Consider the following 23,497-nt stretch of genomic DNA (forward strand, 5'->3'; position numbering starts at 1 on the left):
TATATAAGAACAATACTAGTGGATGGAAATAAGTGTCTATGGAGGATTTAGATTTCGAGAGAAACTGGTAGCTTGCGGTGTTTGATGTGCTCCATTTTTTGCATGTGTGAGAAGGAGAGAGAAAAGCGCCGCTGTGGGAACATTTCTCTGAAGCTGATATTTTCTCTTCAGCATAAGAACATGTGAGAACAGAGACAGAGTGACTTTCCAGAAAGCCGTTTGCCAAAGCCAACATTTCTTCCTCCTTTTTTCCATCCCTCACTTTTGTCTCCTTTTACTGCAAAGGGTGTGTCATAGGAAAATATGGTGATGTTGCTGAGGCACGAAGACACTCGCAGACGTTCACACACACTCGAACGCAAACGCTAACACACATCAGTTCGCCAGCACACAATCACTGCCTGACTGAGCGCTGAGATGGGTTACGAAGAGAAAAACGGGAGTGGAAAAAGGCATTTTTCTTCAAGCTCATATTGAAATGTAGCTTTAAGACTGCACTGACACATTCCCATGTGTCAAACTATGACAGGGTGAATTTATAAGGACAAAAAGTCTAAAGCAGTAGGATTTGTGAGATGAGCTGTTATTTTTAACCAATGGGGTTGTTTTTGGCTGGTAACACACTTTGATCTTATGGCAGAGACCCTAAAATCCAACTCCAGATCAAAAGCCATTTTATATAATAGAAAATATTTCCACTTACATGGTAGTAAAGGGCATTTGTAGCATTTATTTTGGCCCCAGGAATTACCCACACTGCCACAGCAGTCTTCTTGATTGGTCAGACCTGGAAGAGGGTTACTACTACACTAAAAATGAGAGAGAAATAGAGAGAAAGAGTCAGAGGCTTTTATCAACAGGCAAATGAGTCTAACTCCTGCATCATCTGTCACTCACTGCCTGTTTGGGTGTGGTCTCCTGAAAGCACCTCCCCTTGGGCTTATGAGTCGGTGGAGGGAGGCGGGTCACAGTTTTGGTACTGTGAGGCTTGTTCTCTGATTGGTCGAGAGGATGAATGACAACTGATGTGTCTGGTGTGTGAACAACACGAACATTGAACTGCACTGGAAATTAAAATAAAAAGAGAGCAATGAGAAAAAACTGCTTCTAATGAATGAATTGCAGAAAGACTTAAATCATGAGTTTATGACTTGATATAAATTATTAATTTTATTTATATATTAAAAAACATTTAAAGTTTATTTAATAACAAAATACTTGTAATGTTACTTAAAATACTTACTTTGGTATTTATATAATATAGTTAATTATTCATATTCTGAATTACAGAGTATAAAAAGGAATCAGAGAGTGAAATTCAATACCTTTTAGGACCTATTTTAAGCCTCTTTCCATACATTTTAAGACCTTATAACCACTTGAGGTTTCAACCGGAAACACTGGTGAGATTTTAACTTGCACTATATTTACTAAATATTAATGTAAGAAACTAATCCTAAACTAAAAGATGATTCATATTTTGAATAAAAATCTATTAAATCTAGCTAAGTCAGCATTTTGGCACTTATAGAACTGCAGAAATAATGGTATTGCCTTGGTTACTGCAGTCAACAAAGCAGCATGATGTCAAATCTAACAAGATTTTATTAATTTCATAAACTACACAGCATCCTGAAATTCGCAGATTTAATTCAGGCAAACTTTAGCAAACAACTATACATTGCATATTCTGATATTATATAAAATTGAATACCTTGAAAAATAGTATTTAAGACTTTTTAATACTTTTTAAGGGCCTTAAATTTCTCTACATTGATTTATTAACTTAATACTTTTTAAGACCCCGCAGACACCGTGAATTAGGTTTATTTTATATTTTTTAGTTTTCTTTATAATTTGGTCACACTTTATTTTGATGGTCGTTTGTTGAATTTAAGTTACATTGCATCTACATGTCAACTAATTCTCATTAGATCCTAAGTAGACTGTTAGGTTGGGGTTAGGGTTAGTGTAAGTTGACATGTACTTGCAAAGTTTCTTATAGTCAATTAAAAGTCTGTTAAAGGAGCAATGTCAACAGATATAAGCAGACAGTATACTAATACTCAAATGGACCATCAAAAGAAAGTGTTACCTATAATTTTATTTATTTTTTATTTGGTTTGGGTGTGATGAGATCTCAAGATTGCGATATTAAAATGTAACTTTTTTGTTAAGGTCCAAAGATGTCTGAGCATAGATGCAACTGGCAAGTTTACATTACACTTTTGCTTACTTAGAGGCTAGTTAGTGGTAAAATCATTTACAGTGCTCATATATTGTTTTGACTTCTGAATGATAATTCACACTCAGAAAGTAGAATAGAAGTGACAATTAGGATGTCAAGACGACTAGTAAAACATTTCAAAATGCACATGCAGATTATTTTACCAGACACATATTGTGTCAATGAGGGTTCCTTAAAACACTATGTGAAGAGTTTAGATGCAAAAACCTCTAAATGCCGTCTAAAATTTTCTTCTAAAATTAGCATTTTTATTAGGCTACTGTGTGTAGGTTCAGTAATTTCACTTTAATGGCAAAGAATAAGTCCTTTTATGGTCTTTAAAGTGAAATAACTCAACATTAACAAAGGAGGCTAAGTATAATGCTCATTTTCTATTGAAATCTCTGACGGCACTTAGAGGTTTTTGCATCCAAACTCTTCATGTAAAAATCTCATCTCATGTAAACATCTCAGTTTTGTGTATGGTTTCATTTTGTGGGCAGAGGGTCTAGTGAACACCCCTAAAATTTTTGTAATTTTATGTTTCACTCACATTCTACAGATATATTCGTTTTAGTTTTGGTAATTTTTTTTGTAGTCTAACCAAGACAAAATGAAGATGAACATTCAAAAGTACAGCCTTTCACTGGCAAAAAGCTGGTTTTATGTTAAGATTTTTTTATATGGGACTGTCTCTAAATTTATATACAACATTGGTACATACTTTACTAACCTAATAGCAATTTTTACATATAATTCATGACTTATTATAATAAAAATGTAAAGGTTGTGCATTATAGTTAACACCTATATCAACATTTAACAATTGGTTTTATTATTGTATGTCATTTTCCTCAAATGCTTTAGATCACAGGTGTCAAACTCTAGTTCCTGGAGAGCCACAGTTATGCACAGTTTAGTTCCAATTTTAATTAAACACAACTAATTGAGTGCTTTAGGCTTATTTGATACCTACAGATAAGTTTGTTGAAGCAGGGCTGGAACTAATCTCTGCGGAGCTGTGGCCCTCCAGGAATTGAGTTTGACACCCCTGCTTTAGATTGTTCATATGCCTATAAAGACTAACCCTCACAAAATGACAAAAAGATGTCACTTATTATTCTGAATTTAGTAATCTTTGATCACTGTTTTAATGAAAAATAACAATTATCTGGTTAGGATTCAGGTTAGGAGAATGTGAAAGTGTCCTGTGCACCAATTACCTTCAGAAGAGTGATGTCCTGTGCCTTGCAGAGTGAACACAGAGTGTGTTTGTGTCATCTGTTGTCGTCCACCTGCACCGATAGACTCAGACAGACTCTGAGACTCACCTGGCACCACCTGGACATATACATTTATTCTGTTGTTTATTGATCTCACACCTTCAGGATCTAACAAAACCCTCATGCATTCAGAATATTCATTCTTCTGCATGAGATTCTATTTGATTTCTTAATGTGAAGGAGACGGGCACCTGCACAGTGTACACAGGCTGCTTGTTGCCACGAGTGGCTTGAGTTCGAAGTGGGTACTGGCAGAGGCGTCCTGTGAAGCCTGGTGGACAGAGACAGTGTGTGCGGGTACTGCACACTCCTCCATTCATACAGGTCAGAGGACACACCACTGCAGAGACACACGCACGCACGCACGCACGCACGCACACACACACACACACACACACAGATCACTGATTAGACATGCAACATATAATGTTTACAATTTATAAACTGTATACATTTTATACACTTGCCTATCTATAAAAATCACACAGTAATATTTCATTGGAGCTTCAATTTCAATTTGCTTTTGCAACACTCAATATAATTTCCGTCTAGAGTTGCATTAATTATTTGTCAAGATCTTGTATTGATGTTGGGAGAGTTGGACCTCTGTGCAAGGTCTTTTTCAGCACAACCCAAAGATTCTCAATAGAGTTACGGTCTAGACACTGTGGTGGCCAATCCATGTGTAAAAACTATATCTCGTGCTCCCTGAAACCCTCTTTCACAATCTTAGCCAGATGAATCCTGGAAATGAACCCTTGTGCCATCAGGGATGGAAAAAAATACAATATAAAAATATAAATAAAAAATACAATCATTTAATATATTCAGGTAGTCAGCTGACCTCATTCTTTGGCCACATAACACTGCTGAACCTAGATCTGACCAACTGTGGCATCTCTTTAGATGTTTATTTGATTAAAGCATGGCAATAATTTGACCCTTCTGAAAGTCATTAACAACCTGTCCACTACCACATAATGTGTCTTCTGACATGGTTGTTTAAGAAATGGAGAACAAGAGGCTGCTCAATGCATCAGTTAGTGATAATTAACTTGTTACCAGCTGAAACAATAACTCATGCGGTAATTATTCAATGAGAGGCTCTAACCTATTCACTTAGTTAAATTCAGGTGGTGACTCAGATGGTAGTGCTAGAAATGATGTGTATTTAGAATGTTTTCTTTCCATTAGACTGAAAAACACTTTATGAAAAGCCTGAACATATATAAAATGAACAAATATATTAAATTATCAACTATTTCCATGTTTTTCGTCTTCAACACAGGAAACTCTCTCTCATACACATCTGAAAAGATACACATTGTCCCACAATTTTATCAATAACATAACAGTCTTGTAACTGAAAAGCTCCCCTAAATTTCTGAGTAGCAAGGTGATAGCGTCAGTGTTCTGAAAGAAGTTAATATTAAGGTTTCAAAATTGCTGAAAATAAAAATTGCTCTAAAATAACATTTAGGAATCAACGGAGGATTAGGATAACATGTGTAAGAAATTAGCCCTATAAAAGAAGTTTTATGGGCAAAAACCTGATAAATAATCTGATCACTTGAGGTCTGGTGACCATAGTAAAAGTTAGTGATAATAATTAGATGGAACATTTTTAAATATTCCTCATTTACATATTGTATAGTTTAGTTCTAATTATCAAACATACATATGACACACAAAAACACTATAGTTAAAACCTGGTGACAATTACATCATCCACTGTGAATGAAATAGTGGGAAATGCTTTAATTTTTGTTACAAAAATAAACAAGAACCGACTAAATCTTTGATGAGTGCAAAAGAGTGCAAAAAGCTTTTGCAAACTGCATTTGATTTTGTTTATTTTGCACAGTCATAAAAGTGTAAGACCTCATTTAAACATGGATTTAGACTTTGTGCTTTCTATCTTGATGTGTCAGACTGTGGTTTGGTTAGATCCACTTATGTGGGTTGAAGCATCAAGCAAGGCTTAACCAGATTATTCTGGAACACTGGCACAAGTAACATCATTATTCAATACCAGCTCATGGTGGTTTCAGAGGGAAAAATCCACTGTCTGTTTGTTATTTTGTTCTGGCCCACAAAAGCTGCTCAATAAATTATTCAACATTTAAAGGAAAGGTACGACATGAAATCTAAAAATCAATCTTTTTTAATGAATTTAAAACTGACTGACAATTTCGACAGAAAGCATGATATTTGATGATGTCTAGAGTTCCTAAAGGGATGGACTTAAAAGTTGAGGAAAATTACAATGCAAAGAAGTGAAACCCTGTATACTCTTGATATATATATATATATATATATATATATATATATATATATATATATATATATATATATATATATATATATATATATATATATATATATATATATATATATATATATATATATATATATATATATATATATATACATACATGGGTTGGACAATGAAACTGAAACACTGGCCAATTTAGTGTTAAAGGTTTCATGGCCTGGTGGCCAATCTTCATTCCACCAGTAAGAGCAGTGTGAAGATTTAACTAGCAGAGTAATAACAGCATAATTTTGCTTAAAAATTGCAATGCACACAACATTATAGGTAACATATCAGAGTTGAAAACTGTTGGTGCAGATTTGCTTGCTGGCACATCTGTGACCAAGACAGCAAGTCTTTGTGATGTATCAAGAGCCACAGTATTCAGAGTGATGTCAGCATACCACCAAGAAGGATGAACCACATTCAACAGGAGTAACTGAGGATGCAAAAGATGTCCAGGTGCTAATCCGGATTGAATCCAAAAAACATAAAACTACAGCTGCCCAACTCACTGCAGAATTAAATGTGCACCTCAACTCTCTTGTTTTTACCAAAACTATTTATTGAGAGATCTACAGTTTCAATATACTGTACATTGCTGAGCTGCTATAGCCAAACCTTTGTTCACTCATGCCAATGCAAAATGATGGTTTCAATGGTCCCAGCAGCGATAATCTTGGGCTGTGCACAATGTGAACAATGAATCCACCTTCACTGTCTTTCCCATATTCAGGAGAGTTATGGTGTGGAGAAGCCCCAAAAAAGCGTACCACCTAGACTATTACATGCCCAGAACGAAGCATGAGGGTGGATCAGTGATGGTTTGGGCTGCAATGTCATGGCATTTCCTAGGCCCAATACTTGTGTTAGAGGTGCGGGTCACTGCTAAGGACTGCTGAACCATTCTAGAGGTTCATGTGCACCCAATGGTTTAATCCATAGCACTCTGACAGCGATGCCATGTATCAGGATGATAATACACCGATACACACAGCAAGACTGGTGGCAGACTGATTTGATGAACATGAAAGTAAAGATATTATATGAAATATTTTAGACATTTGTAAATTTATTTTTGTAATCACATTTTCTGGACGACATAATATATGTACATGTATAATGTTGAAAGATGTTTTTTGTATCTTTGTGATATTAAGCGTATTACAATTGTACATTATTTAATTTAATTTGTAAGTAGCTTTAGACAAAAGTTTGGCTAAATGACTAAATGTAATTTAATGTGTGTTGCCGTGTTGTTGCAGGAATGACTCATATACCCCACCCCAAACCCCCCACCCCTAAAAAATAAATTGCACTTTGCAAATTTCCACACAATTTTAAACCTCTAGATAATAATAGGATAATCCAAACAAATGCAGATCTTTTTCCCTTTTTTCCAATATATTTTCTTGCATCTACAAAATTCACAAAATCTCCAGGAATTGTTTGCCTTTTTAGTAATTTTTTGGACTAGTATTTGGCACATCTACCTTTTCTGTTTAGGCATGAAACACAAGTCACAATTGAGCCAAAAAGCATGTCGGGAGACTGCAAATAATACAAATATACTGTCAGATTCTTGATTCTATTTAACTAGTGGAGCTTCTGAGAAGCACAAAGGCATGTGATGAGGCTGGCAGTGGCGAACTGTGGCTCGTTTCTCCTGTAGCTTGATGAGAACAACACACGGAAACAATTACAGCTGGCCGGAGTCTGTCTGCATGCGCATGACTACCACCCACACACACCCACACACACTCTCACACAAAGCCATTCTGACTTCACACAAAAATAGGATGATTTTGAGACTTTATGAGACAGGCGTAAACAAACAAGTCTTTCTATATAAAACGGAGGAAAAGGAAAGAAAGAAATAACATGTTTAAAAACTTAATTTGTTTGTTTTTGTTTTTTCTTTCCTTCATTTATTTTTGTCTTTTTAATGGACTAATAATCATAGCAGACACATATTGAATGATAATTGTTATTTTGTCTGTTTTTTGTGTGCACAAAAAAGATTTAATGCCCAAAAATAAAGGTTTGTTATTGGTATTTATGCCCCATGAAGAACCTTTAACATCCACAAAATCTTTATTAAATTATACATATTTTTGACACTAAAAAAGTGTAATTTCTTTCAAGAAATGTTCACTGAAAATGAGGAATGGTTAACTATTTGGGAAACACAGATGATCACAATTAATTCAGATTCATGGAGGGAATTTATTTGGAAAAATGTAATCAGGTTCTTTATGACACCTAAAATAAACATTGAAACTAGAGATCAAGAAAATGGTAAATGCTGGAGAAAATCTGGAAATGTATTGGCTGACACATTTCCATATATGTTGGGACTGTAATATTATACACACCTATTGGCAATGATATGAATAAAGAGATAAATGCAATAATGGGATTGAATCTGGAATGTAATTTCAAAACTGTTTCTGGGATGTTACTCTTGAAAAATACCAAAAAATGATGCATATCTTCCTAATACACTACTAACAACTAGAAAAAAGGCCATTACAAAGAAATGGCTAAAAGACGATCCTCCATCTGTAGGTGAATGGCATGATTTTGTAAAAGAGGTGTATAATATGGAAGTACTGACATTTTCCTTGAGACACAAGCCTATAAAATTTCTGCATACTGGGGTAAATGGTTGAGAAGAAATTTAACGTTTTAATCTTATTGTGGTGCTTTTATTTATATATATCTGGAGCCTGTTGATTTTTGATACGTAACCCTTAACAAAATTTTATAAAGCAATATTTTATCAACCCTAAATATGAATGTAAATAAGATTGTATTCGGTGACCTTTGACACTTGTATTGTATGTCTTTTTTGTTTCTATGTTGCTTTGAAAATTTTTGTTTTGTTCTGAACTGTTTTGAAAAAAAATTATATCTATATACATGTTAATGTATATAAATGTATATAAATGTTCACTGAAAGTAAATCCGAAATTAAAACGCTCCATTGGAAACCTTTGTTTTTAGGAGTACTCACTGAAAATAATTATCAAACTTATTTACTTAAATACCATCAAATGTAAAAGAAATTCTTGCAATGTCATTATAGCACTTCTCTTCAAGTAAAGTATAAGATAATTTGACTTACTATTTCCAAAATGTTTTATAGAATTTCATCATTAATTTACATTAAATATATTGTGCACAATAAAGGGAATTTCCAATCAACTGGCTTTTACTGAGACATTGTTAGTCTTTTACACCCGAACAAAAATATTCTTGCTCATGATTTCATAAGTTGACATAGATTTGCATGTATGTGTGTGTGTGTGTGTGGGAGAATGTTTCAGTGTGTCTGTGCTTGCTGAGTTAATTGCAGTATTCCAGACAGACAGAGGTTTCGAAAATACAGCTTTAGACTTCACTATGCACTAACTCACACACATACATGCGACTTTTCCCAGCAGCGTTTAGTTCCCAAGGCATCTAGGCCTTTTTTTAGTATAACTTTCTCTCTTATACCTGAAATTTATTCTTACTGTCTAAATCTGCCTTTTTTTTCTTAGGTATTATTTAATTTAATCTCATAAGGGCCATTACTCTGACAAAACCTCTATAAATTGTATAACTTATTGTGTGCTTATGATTTCTGAGGAATGTCAAATACATTTCTTACTCTTTGTCTGAGCCAAAGTGAATGATAATGGATTCAGCAGACCAGTGTGTATGTGTGTGTGTGCATGTGTGTGCGTGTGTGTGTGCGTGTGTGTGTGTGTGTGTGTGTGTGTGTTAATGGGTGGGGTGTGTATGATTGGACAGAGCGTGTGATGATTTTCTGTGGGTTTGTTGGGGGTGTGTCTGCTGTGCTCGTCTAATCCACTGCCTGCCTGAAAATCACTATGTTGTGTTTACAGTAAGATGCTGAAAGCTTCATACCAGCTTTCTCACACCTCAGTATAAAAAGCAGGCAGCTGAACCTATAAAGCTGCCACAGCAGTGGGATAAATCAGCTTCACTACAGCAGGGTTCACATTAGGTGAAGCTGATTATGTTCTTAAAACATCCCTGAAAATCAATTAATAATGTCTTTTTTCATTTATGTTCTGGTCATCATACTAGTAAACTCTTGGGCTGATGTATGATAATAAATTGTGGGTATAGTCGATTTTGGTGGGTTACTTTAGCTCATAAAAATATTTACATTAAAAACATTCAAATATTCATGACGCAATTACAATAACCTCATGACAATCATGTTTATGACAGATTTAAGACAAGTTATGCTTGGCAATGTAATGTCAATTTGTCGTGACAAAGACATGACAAGTTTTGTTGTCAATGTTGACAACAATGTTGTTGGTAATACTACGATGTCATAACAAAGATACAGTACCATTCCACCAAAAGCCCGCACTATTTACAAATTATGTAATGTAATGTGTATTTATATAGCCCATTTATCATTAATGGCCATACATCCAAAGCGCTTCACAATCATGAGGGGGGTCTCTTCACACCACCCCCACTTGGATGATGCGACGGCAGCCACATGACAATGGCACCAGTGCACTCACTACACACCAGCTATAGTGAGCTAATTTGGTGGAGAGGGATGATTGAGAAGCCATGATGGGTAAGGGCCAATGGCGGGAATTTGGCCAGGACACTGGGGTTACACACCCCTGCTCTATACAAGAAGTGCCATAAGATTTTTAATGAGCACAGAGAGTCAAGACCTCGGTTTAATGTCTCATCTGAAAGACGGCAGGACAGTATGGTGTCCCCTTCACTTTACTGGGGCATTAGGAGTCACACAGATCACAGATTGAGTGCCTCCTGCTGACCTCATTAACACTACTCCGACATCAATCTAGTTTTTCCATGTGGTCGGTCCATCCAGGTACTAACCAGGCTCAGCCTTGCTTAGCTTAAGCAAGTAAGCGGTCTTGGGCAGCAGGGTAATAAGACTATTGGCCCCACATCGCTAACACCACACCCTCACAATCCTTCTATACTGGTCACAACAAACATCCCCAGTGTCATGTCATGATTATATGTTTCATGGCAGTCTTATGAACACCCCCTTCAAGTAACATGTTACCAAACATCTGCATCAGTTTTAAAACACATGCAAATTCTCACATAACATATACAAATACAAATAGTAGCACAGACTGCAATGGGAAATGTGTCTGGGGACACCAAAAACTGATGCTTAAACTTACTAAAACAGGAAGCAGACTGGTTTTTTGGGGTCCCCCAGAAATTTCTGTTGTGATGTGCACTAATTGCACTGCGTTTCTGTATTTGCATGTGTTGTGAGAAATTATGAGTGTAAGTTGTCAAAACAATAAAGATGTTTTCTCAATTTGTTAGTGTTTTTCTATTTGCATGTGTTTTTTTTTAACTTGCAGCACGTTTGAATTCTCTAGGCCACCGTACTTGAACTATTTAAAGCAGAATAAACTCGGAATGGCTCTCAATGTTTTTGTCAGTAACCAGTTATGGAACAAAATCATTAGGAAAGTAATTTCCATGATATTGTTATCTTGCAGTCATGGTGTGGGCTCAAGGGTCGACACAGCAAAATGAACTGCCAACTTATCCAGCACATGTTTTCCAGCAGATGCCCTTCCAGCTGCAACCCAGTACTGGGAAACATCAATACACACTCATTCTCACACACACACACACACACACACACGCACACACACACACACACACACACGCACACACACACACGCACACACACACACACACACACACACACACACACACACACACACTACGGCCAATTTAGCTTATTCAATTCACCTACACAGCATGTCTTTGGGTTGTGGGGGAAGCCGGAGCACCCAGAGGAAAGCCAAGCGAACATGGGGAGAACATGCAAACTCCACACAGAAATGCCAACTGACCCAGCCGAGGCTCGAGCCAGTGACCTTCTTGCTGTGAGGCTCTTTTATGTTTCAGTATTTATATTTTGAATATCTTTATTTTTATCTTCATAGTCAAAACTAAGTTAATGGCATTAAAACAAATAGATTTCCTGAGAAAGAAGCTTTAGGACTTAAATAAACAAAAACAAACAAGAATGCTACAAAATAAACCTAAAACTGTTAGCACAATGTAGTTATCAGTGAGCTTTTAATCTCTGTTTGTTACTGTTTATCTCATCTCGTGCTCAAAAAAGTCGTCAACCCCAAAAATGTATCTTTCGCAAGAAGAGGTATTAAGAAATTTATGTGCTCTGACTTTCTGAAACCACATACTGACATATCAACCCACACGCACACACTCACTTAGTGCTAATACTTTCTTTTAAAACAGACATCCAGTAAACTATCCTGGCCATAAAGTTTTTTACAAAACAAAGGAAACAACTAGGTACAATGATTTCTGAGGTTTGGAAGAAAGGAAAAAGAAACAGAGGTAAATGAAAGATAGTGGAAAGGGAAAAATGAGACTGTTTAAAACATTCACATGTGTTTTGGGTGCCAAAAAAGCCATTTTCCTAGAATGAACCACTGGCTGGACAGGAACTCGACCATTAGGGGTATGTAAACTTGTTTAACCTACAGAACATCATGTCGATCAAATGTCCCCACAGAGGCCTTGTTTACACCTGGTATTAAAATGCATTTTGGTCAGCTAGATCCCAAGCAGACGAAGGAGACATTTCTGTTTAGACTGTTGAGACAGTTCTTTTTTTGTCTTACTTTCAGTCACTTTCCTCATTTCCAATGTTTCTGCATGGGAACTGAACAGCATTAAAATGCATTAAACTGATTTTGTGGAAAATTAAGGCCTTAAATGCCATTAAAAAGCATTAAATTTCATTCTTTAATAAATTACAAATGTATTATGAATGTAGTTTTTATGATAAATTATTTTGATTCATTATCAAGTGATTCATTATCAAGCGTCATTAAAGCTAAATTTCTGTGATGTTGGATTTTTGGAAAATGTCAGACATGAAGAAATAAAAGTAAAACTGAAGCAGAAAAATGGGGGGCTGCAAATTACAAAAAAGTGGCTGAAAGATGAAGAACTTAGGACATGGTTGCAGCCTGTTGATGGTCAGAATGGAGGATTCAGTAGTGTTTATAAAAAGGTATTTTATTTGGTGCAATGGAAATTAAACCAGCAACCTTCTTTCTGTGAGGCCACAGTGCTAACCACTGATGCTGCCCTATTTCCTAATTCTAAAATAGTTAATTTTTTTTCTTGATGAAAGGACAAAACCAGCTATTTTAAAATTTGGAGTTGTCCGATACTAAACTGTTATTTCTCTTGTATTTGAATTTTGAGTACTTTAACTTTTACCTTCAGGGAGATCAAAGTTTGACTATTTCTTTCCAGACTAATAGTATTTGATATTTTGAAATTCCATCAAATAAATTTGAAGCTATCTCCTGTGCTGATAATATAATAGTTTCATTGTTGCTTCATCTTGAAACTCAGAGGTTACAATTCACAACTTGGGAAATGGACATTTTAGTCATGGGTTATGTATACTTAGTCCCAGGGCCGTTTATATCAAAATTGATATTTATCCACACCATATTGGTGTTTTGTAACATCTAATTTTTACGAGGCATTACCACTAATAGCCTACTCATTTAGCATGCCAACATATAGCACCATGGTGCTCACAGTGACCCGAGCTTGATTCCCAGCTCGAGGTTGTTTGCTGAACCTTTCCCCGTCTTTGCTCCCAGTAATTTCCTGTCTGTAACCTCCACTGTCACATCTCAATTAAAGGTGAAAACTAAAACAAAAAACAATTATAATTTTTACTAGGTAGCCCAACGCTCAACCCCCAACCTGGAGGACCAGGACATACACTTTGGACAATTTAGCTTACCCAATTCCCCCATAGTCTTTGGACTTGTGGGGGAAACTGGAGCACCTGGAGGAAGCCAGGGCTCGAACCAGCAACTTTCATGCTGCAAGGCGGCACTGCACCACCATGCCACCCCATGGTTCATGTATGGCATGTCAAACATGTAAAAAACTATTAAAAAGGCAGATAATTTCAAGTTACCAGTAGAAACCGTGATATATCTCAGGGGAGGGTCTATGGATGGTGTATATAGGCCTTTCAATCTTATATTGCAAAGCAATCTTACAATTTACATATCAGCACAAAAGAAGACCCTTGTAAAAATGTTACAGAGAGCAGCAGCTTTTTGTTTCAGATCCCATTTACACCTGTATGATGGTTTTATTTAGAGTTGTCCACTTGTAATTGGAATGACAAAAGATCCTTAATGCCAGGCATAAACAGCTCAAAAGATGTTTTTACAGTAAAGGGCCATATTGTCAAGCCTCACAAGGAAATCAGTTTATAAACTTATGTTGTTGCTTTTTTTTATGTAAAAATGCACAAAGATGATTTCCGTAAGGGTTATGTTGGGTCAGGGTAGGGTTAAAAGAAAAGAAAAAAATATTAACCAATTATAAAAACCATCTTGCTCATAAAAAATTCTTCATAATGATATAAATGTACATGTGTGCATTGGTACAGTACCATTGGTACAGTGGCGAAGAAGCAAAGAAATGTTCACATTCCTCAGATACCCTGGCTCAAAGGCCAGCAAGCTCAGACACATACAGACTGAGAACTGGCTCTCCCTGGCAGAAAGACGCATGACATAAACATGCGTCTTGTATTTATAGATATTCATACAATTATTTAAACATTTTATACTTACTTATACATCAAATATAATACATAAACATATGCATATATGCACAGTAAAAGTAAGAAAGGGGTTCATTAATGAACACCAGTGCTTTCACAGTCAGCCCTCCTCACAAATCGCTTTCACACCAGCCAACATTAGTCACAAATGCCGCTGCCGCAGGGTTATTCAGTTCAGATAAGCTTCAACACCTACAGGCGAGTGTGGTCACCGAAAGACATGTTTATACATAAAGTGTAAAGAGGATTGATTTGATTTCATCAAATTCTTGTAATTTCCTTTTAAATATATGACTGGGCAAACACTGACCTGCCTTTCATCAAATCAGTAAACACCACTGGATCTTATGTAATGTAATTAATTTTAATGAGCCAACACTTCACACCTAATCTGAGAAATTAAGGTTGAAAGTTCAAGCTGAAAAAATAAAACAAATATATCATAACCTCAATTAAGCAGAATTGCTCAGACATGTAATTGGTGGTTGGTGCTCATGATTATGGTCATCAGTAAAACACTACCTAACATGCACTGTAACTCGGACATGGATATTCAAGAGCTGGTGATTTTTTTAAAATGTAAATATTAATTTCTTCCAAAAGAAAATCTCATTGCTTATCTTTCAAGTGGTAGTGTATCAAGCATAAGAGCTGCTAGTGTGTGAGAATGTGTGTCCTTCTGATAATCGTAAACTGAAATTCAATTCACTGTCAACTGTAACACATTTCTTGACTAACAAACCTCACTCTTAACACATTACCTAACACATCAACACCAGATATCTGCTAACAAAGATACTAACAAACACACCAACAACCCCTGCCACTAAATTACATGTTAGCAACTATAATTTGCCATTCTAAACACAAACATACGGAAAATATAAAAGTGGCCATTAGTGTCAAACTGAAGGTGGGGCAAAAGAAAATTCAACCTAATTCGGTTTCTTGACAAAAGCCTGTAGTGGGTCCATGTTTATATATGTGGGATACAAAACAACAAAAACAAGCACACGCCCCAAGATAAAACTGAGCCCAAGTTTCATGAAAAAATATACAGACTATATATGTAATCACTATCAGCTGTGTTCAACATGAGTCGTAAAAACATTAAAGAGATTTTACAAAAGAGGGGATGTTTACTAGAAGGCCATGTACATGTTCAATGCCATATATCAACATACATAAACACACCCACATAAATACCACACAAACACAAATATTAACACTCTAGCAAGTATAGATGCCTCTTTTTGGCGAATATAGAAGCATTTTCTTGTAAACACTTTCATAAGACCTTGAGGGAAAATGTAGCATTAAAGGAAAAATAGTATCCCTTTTACCAGAGGTAATACAAATCTATAAAGCCCCTACAATGTGTCTGTGAAATTTCAGCTCAAACTACTTCACAGATAATTAATTATAGCTTATAGATTTGCCTCTTTTTGGGTATGAGGGAAAACAGTTATTTTGGTTTACTTTAAATGCAAATAAGCTGTTGCAAAAAAAGTTTGGAGCCTACGCGCTTAGTCCTGTCACAATAAACAATATATTGACTTATCGTGCAATTCTTGAAGATGACCTCGATATTTTTTTTTGCATTACAATATCCCAGCAAACTATTTTGTGTTTAATAGACATCTAATAGGCATCTAAACGTAGACAGCTTGGCTCAGACAAGGATAAACTTGGGTTGTCAGTGAAAATCTAATAGACATCTGAGAATAGCCCAAAACTAGACTAGTCGTCAAATAGACAGACTTTATATGTGTAGTCATTCATTTCTGTTTATTTATTGGCTAGTCTAGATTTGGCCTATTCTTAGACTTTTATTAGATTTTCACTGACAGCCCAAATTTAGCCTTGTTTTAGCCAAGACGACTATGTTTCGATGTCTATTAGACATCTATTAGACATCTTTTAAAAAACAAAAATGCTTGCTGGAATATATTAACAAATTCACAAATAACATTAAAGCCATTTTACAATGATATTTACATTCTACCTCACCTGTGACAAAGTAAACATTTACCTAACAGAACATTCAATAGTATGTATAATAGGACATGTAAAGTGGTTAAGTGCTCTGACATATAGCACCATGGTGCTCACAACGACCCAAGTTCGATTCCCGGCTCCAGGTCCTATGCTGACCCCTCCTTTATGTCATAAATTACCAATAGAGGATTAAAGCCTAACCATAATCAAACTGCAGTCAGAGAGGAAAAAGTTACAGTTTCTAAACTACACCAAAATGTTGTGAGTTAGTGAATGCATTGAATTGAGCAAAATTTATTCAACTCATCGAATAGGGTATATGCTGAGCTAGTGTTTTTCCTATACTGATAAACTTATTGTGTGTTTTTTTTTTTCATTTTATACGCTTCCTTTTACAGCATCAATGTTGTAATCTAATTCAAATACAACCAGTTAAACAGACTTCAGCATTCATTTATTTGCTCAAGCGTAAAACGAGACAAAAAGCCATTAACTCGCACGCGCCTGTCAGAATCAGCAGGCTAGCTCAGAAGTTCCATTGAATATACTGGGGTAAAATAATTGCTAATATTATAAAGACATGGCGGGAAAGATGTAATTTAATGCAGTGCTTCTTGTACAATCTGAGACCCACTTTATATAGGATATCACTCAGCCAGTGGAGATAGCTGATTTTTAAAGAAAACAGACCTTAAACGCGCCGAAATTGCATTGGCATACACTTCACCGGAAATGATTAACCCTGGCAAATTACTGGCAAATTAAAAGTCCTATTAGCATGCTTCGGCATATACCCTATATGTTACTACTCTGTATTGAAGTGATGCACTTTGCAAATAAACATTACACAGTTAAGGCCCCAGTATATTTCAGATAAAGTGATTTTTTTGTTCTTCATTTGAGGGGAAAAAAGAAGGTATACTGATTTCAAACACTCAATTAGCCCTGTGCTGCAGTAGGCAGGGTTTTAAATGCTTCATGCTGCTCGCATGTACACCCTAAACACAACAACAATGGCGGCTGCAAGAGAAGAACAGTTTGCTAAACATCTGGCAAACAACCTTCTCCATTCTGCCACACTCTGGATAAGAAGCAAAAACCCCAGCATGCCACATCTTTACATTGTTTTTTATTTGCCATGAACAAACACTGAATGGTGCTGTAGGTGTGGAGACACTCATAAAAAACAATGGATAGAATTTGAAAAGATGTGGTATGATGCTATGGCTCTTCTTGTCTGGTGTGTGGTGTCCTTCAAGTGTTTAAAATCTTTCCATGTGCGAACGTAAAGGTGCGGATGCCCTAAAGTGCATTCATGCTGCTAACCTGGTGTTGTTGTTTTGGATGTTGCTCTAATGTCTGACCTCTGTGTATATAAGATATAAATCAATCGCACATTAAAGAAGGCAGAGTTGCAGAACACATCCACGGTTTGCATAATCTCTATGGGTCAATAGTAGTTCAAATGTGTTTAGGTACTATGGCCGAGAAAGCTTAACGTGCTGCAATTTAGGAAAGCACATGCAATTACAAAAAACACCAGCAAATAAAGAAACGATCTTCATCAATTTGACAGCACACGTGTTGCAAACTGCTCACTACACAAACAACTGAAGAAACGCGCAGCAAATTAGTCACAACACTTGCAAAAATCCATGTAACACAAACGGACATGTTTCTAGGAGACCCAAAAACATGACGGACCCTGCTGAGATATTGAAGTGTTATTATGCTGTGACTGTTGCTCAGTGATGTAATTGGTAGTCTTTGAAAGGTGAGTTGTTTTTTGTTTATTTCAATATCTTGATTACACGACATAACAACAATTTGCTGTACGTTTCTTCAGTTGTTTGTGTTGTGACCAATTTGCAACACGTGTGCTGTCAAATTGATGAAGATCGTTTCTTTATTTGCTGGTGTTTTTTGATGTGCTTTCACATGTTTTTTCATGTGCTTTCTTAAATTGCAGTACGTTAAACTTTCTCGACCATAGTATGAACCCAAACGATCTCCCTCAAAAAGTCAGTTTGATGAGCTGTTTTGAACTGCCGTAATGAACTCAAAATTTATTTAGCTTTAGCTGGATTTTGATCAAATTGACATAATTTAACTTTGGTTTTCAATTTTATTTGAAGTATTTTTAGACTTTAATACTATTTTATATGTTAATAGAAGACATAAAAAAGTCAATCACTTCATTATTTCGTGGATAATATATGATTTATGCTGCCAGTGAGAGTTTTCACAATAAAAAAAACACATAGCTGCAGTCTTAGTCATACAAATGGTAATAGATACTGTCAGAAAGGATATTTGTAAACATTCACAAAATATAAAGTGAAATACTTATGTATATGAAGCTCATAACAAAGTGTTAGTATTGACCAATATAAAATACTTACTTTTAGAAACAACTTTTTTTACAAAACCAGACCAGCAGTCTAGCGTAAAATATATTTTGCGCAGTACAAAAATGGGGATGAATAGAGGGATCTATGTTAACAGGGCAGATTGCCACCAGTTATATATAGGACTTCCATTCTCTTATGTAAAGGTAGCGGAAAATCTGTTAAGGATTTTCTGACCGGTTTGGAGTCAGAACTATATATGATGTGCAAAAAGTTGCAAAAAGCTTTAAATGCCATCTTAAATTTCATTTTTCTCAACCTCCTATGTTTGTGTTAGTTTATTTCACTTTACAGGCATTAAAAATACCATATTCATTGACAAAAATGTGAACCTACCCACAAGAGTTAAAAAAATGCTAATTTTGGATGAGCTCATTATATATATATATATATATATATATATATATATATATATATATATATATATATATATATATATATATATATATATATATATATATATTATATATTTTTTTTTTAATTTTCCTTCGGCTTAGTCTCTATTTCAGAGGTCACCACAGTGGAATGAACTGCCAACTATTCCAGCATATGTTTTACACAGCAGATGCCCTTCCAGCTGCAACCCTGTACTGGGAAACATCCATACACACTCATTCACACACATACACTACGGCCAATTTAGTTTATTCAATTCACCTATAGCACATGTCTTTGCACTGTGGGGGAAACCGGAGCACCCAGAGGAAACCCACACCAACACGGGAAGAACATGCAAACGCAACACAGAAATGCCAACTGAACGAGCCGGGACTCGAATCAGCAAACTTCTTGCAGTGAGGCGAAAGTGCTAACAACTGGATTTTTACCATTACAGGCTGTTTACACACACTGTGGATACACAACTGTGTTCAAACACATTATAGGGGTGAATTTTGCAAAACAGATGCCCTTTAAAATCTTAGATCTTAGTGTTTCAAAAGAGCAAACTTTCAAAGCCCCCAATTTGTTGAGTCTGACCTAAACTAAAACTATTTTTCAAAATAGCTTTTACTCACAAACCTTTTCAAAACAACAAACACTGCAGACAAATCATCAACCCAGCACACGGGGCAAACTCTCTTTCATCTCTGTGTTTACATTTTCCTGCCATGACACAATGTCTTCTTAAGTCTTTTCATTTGGTCACACAGGAGGCCGAAAGTGTCAGAACTTTGGCAAGAGCAGAGGTTTCAGACGTTCTGAAATCAAAACAGATGTACGAATTTAGGCAGCGGAAACACACTGCAAACTCTAGCCTTCAATCCTTATATTTGAAGAGTTCAGGAGCGACACAGTGGCGTAGTGGTTAGCACTGTTGCCTCACAGCAAGAAGGTCGCTGGTTTGAGTCCCGACTGGGTCAGTTGGCATTTCTGTGTGAAATTTGCATGTTCTCCTTGTGTCGGCGTGGGTTTCTCTGGGTGTTCCCCCACAGTTCAAAGACATGCGGTATAAAGGGAATTGAATGAACTAAATTGGTTGTAGTACATGAGAGTGAATGTGAGTGTATGGGTATTTTCCAGTACTGGGTTGCAGCTGGAAGGGCATCCACTGTGTAAAACATATGCTGGATAACTTGGTGGTTCATTCTGCTGTGGCAACCCCTGATGAATAAAGGAACTAAGTCAAAGGAAAATGAATGAAGGGGTGTCACAATGGCGCAGTGGGTAGCATGATTGCCTCACAGCAAGAAGGTCGCTGGTTTTAGAAGTAAATTTCACATGGCACTTGCATCTGAACTTTTTATTTATACTATATCTATGAAGAATTGACTCATTGGAAATTCCACTTTTGAGAGTTGCTGAAAAAACTGTATTTGGAAGCTATTTGTACTTTAAAGAGTCAAAACAGAGTCAGAAGAGTCTTGATGAGGTGCTTTATCTGTCAGTGTTTAAATGGAGTTGTAAGGTTTAGTCTGACTGAGAAAATATTTTGGTGTCTGTGTTTGAATGGGCACCAATGAAAGAGAAAACCAAAGAAGCTGTTTTGGGCTCTAAAATAGCAGGGGTCTCTGCAATGGTAGATTAAGTAAAAACAGGGGTCCAAACATAACGCTTGACATCACTGCCTCTCTCAGATCTATGATTAGTCTGTGGAACATTAAAGGGGCTAATGCAATATGTAAGAATTCCCAATTATTCATTGCTTTTTTATTGCCAGTGTGCAAACAGCTTGTAATGAACGAATCAACGAATGAAAGACGAATCATATTTTAATTTGCTTTGCTGTTAATGAAAGTCTGTAGACTCATTTTCATGTGAAGGGTGTTTTTGTCAGGTAAGTTAAAAGGATGTAACATTTACTTGTGCTCAAGAGAGTCTATGACACATAAAATTTGTATTTACACTATGATCTAAATGTTGAGAGAGCTAGTCCATTAAGTCAAAAATCCTGTAGAAGGGTTAACATGCAGAATTGTATGGAGTACAGGTGGTTTAAACGGCTGGTTGCAGTGAAAATACTCATTGCAAACACATCTATCAAAATGACAATACTCAAAAGTGATTTAAATTTTAGCTGGATATAGTGGGGCAGGATAAATGTTTTAAAATCTGAATGAAAGGACCTTCAGACATGATCAGAATGAAAACTGAACAGGAAACATTTGAAAACGTGCAATGCCATAGAAATTCCATAATGATGCAACAGATGTTGTTGATGACATGATGTTGTTTCTGTTGAATGTAGTTAAAGGCTGTTGTGCTGTGTATGATTGTGGTTTTAACTGACAAGTGGTGCAGGTCCATGTTATTCCACAAGTGCTTGTTTGAGAAACTTGAGGCACAGGATTGGGCGTTTACTGATTCATTAATATGATTATATAATTGCACTTTTTGAGAGCTTTGTGTGCTTGTCTCCTAAGACCCGAAATATATAAATATTAAGTTTGCTTTTTAAATGAAAAATGGGCAGTGTACACATCAAGAAATATTAAATATGTGCAAAATATCCATCTCATATGTCTGCATGATGCTGATGGTCGCCAGTGATTTAGCCAGTGCAGATCGCTGGAGAACTACATATCTGCCACTCTAATGAACCACAACTCCCATCATGCACCTCACACACACACCAGTTCCTGATTCCCCTTGATTACGCATACACTGCTGGAATCTCATGATAGACTGAATACCAGGACTATAAACACAGCACACACATTCTTCTTTGCTGAGTCTTGTGGTCTATAAGTGAGCATTACTGCAGCATTTTACTTATCTTGCCCTGTTTTTTTTACCTTTGCTTTGTTTTACTGTTTATGTTGTTTTGCTGCCTGTCCTGACCATTCACCTGTATTCTGACCACATTTTTAGATTATCTGTATGCCCTTTCTGTCTCTGTTTTGACCTTTTCCTGCTTAACGATTTTCTTAATAAACTGCACTTGGATCCTCAAGTTCGTTCCACCCCGACTTATTACAGATGAATTGCAGAGCTGGAGCAAACATATCCATACATGAAATATGACATTCAGATATAATTTTGTCATGTTTATTATACATTTATGCATTTGCAATTCTTAGTTTCCCTGAGAATTGAACCCACAACCTTTGCATTGCTAGTGCCCTGCATTACTATTTAGTCTATTTGAGCTATTTTGTTTTAAGAGGAGAGCATGCAGTATATTTACATATTCATCTAAACCAGGGGTCTGGAACCTTTTTTCGGCAAAGAGCCATTTCAGGTTATTTTTGGCAAATGCATTTTTTAAAGAGCCATTGGGGATATATTTAAAGTAAAATGTTAAGCAAGTCCATGTATTAAGAAAGGATAATTTATAGAATTTCTTACTTTTTGCCATCCCCACTCATGAATGTTGTTTGAATTTACATCCAAGGTTACCATAGAAATGTAAGTTGCATGCCCTTTATAGGTGTTGCGATTCAAGTTAATCCCAAGCGCCACACACCTGTATTGGATGAAACGTCCTTTTATTCTTATTTATTTTGCTGTAAAATTATACAATAAAAAGGTAATTTTGATTGTATGTTCAATAGTAAAGTTATTTTTAGTGACAGTTTTATTTTTTTATTGAAGGGAGACACATATTTTTGGTCAAAAAGCCACATGTGGCTCCCGAGACATAGGTTCCCTACCCCTGATCTAAACTTTGCTTTTAGCAGTGTAGATGCATTAATAGGCTTATGTTCATTTCCAGTACTTCTGTGCAAAGTTATTTCCAAATATTTTATATCTAACTTGAGTGGCTATGAAAGAATAAAAGCACAGCATGTTCCATGGATTGTACTGTAGTTTAACAACATGCAAGCTGTTCAGCAGATATTAATCTTTCAACACTTTCAGTATAGAAAAACTTCAGAAAAATTTTGGAAAGTTTGAAAAATGTTGTTCACGGCCTCAATTTCATCTATGTAAAAACCAGTGCCCCATTGAATGTCTATCATGCACCTCAAAATTAAAATTTTATGATCATATAATCCCCAATAACAATTCTTCCATACACTATGACATTCTTCCATTTGTGTGCCTCAATAGTAGATATTTAGAAGTCCTCATATACATACTGTTCCCTGGAAAAATTCATACAGTTTTGTAAAGATTATGGTGATAGGCAAAAAAGTGAGA

The 23,497-nt window shown here is 35.9% G+C and overlaps 1 protein-coding gene across 4 annotated transcripts in view; it reads right to left on the reverse strand.

The window, feature by feature from the left end:
- Positions 1-23,497, reverse strand: part of ltbp3 (latent transforming growth factor beta binding protein 3) — a 72,188-nt gene that overhangs the window by 33,793 nt on the left and 14,898 nt on the right. For all 4 annotated transcript variants that reach the window (XM_056458356.1, XM_056458359.1, XM_056458358.1 and 1 more), the window contains 4 exons: positions 3,702-3,850; positions 3,451-3,568; positions 898-1,064; positions 704-809 (listed from right to left, as the gene is read on the reverse strand). In XM_056458356.1, the coding sequence (XP_056314331.1) occupies positions 704-809; positions 898-1,064; positions 3,451-3,568; positions 3,702-3,850 (540 nt within the window). The remainder of the gene's footprint in view (positions 1-703; positions 810-897; positions 1,065-3,450; positions 3,569-3,701; positions 3,851-23,497) is intronic.

Source organism: Danio aesculapii, chromosome 5 (genome assembly GCF_903798145.1).
Source record: "Danio aesculapii chromosome 5, fDanAes4.1, whole genome shotgun sequence".
NCBI classification, from domain to species: Eukaryota; Metazoa; Chordata; class Actinopteri; order Cypriniformes; family Danionidae; genus Danio; species Danio aesculapii.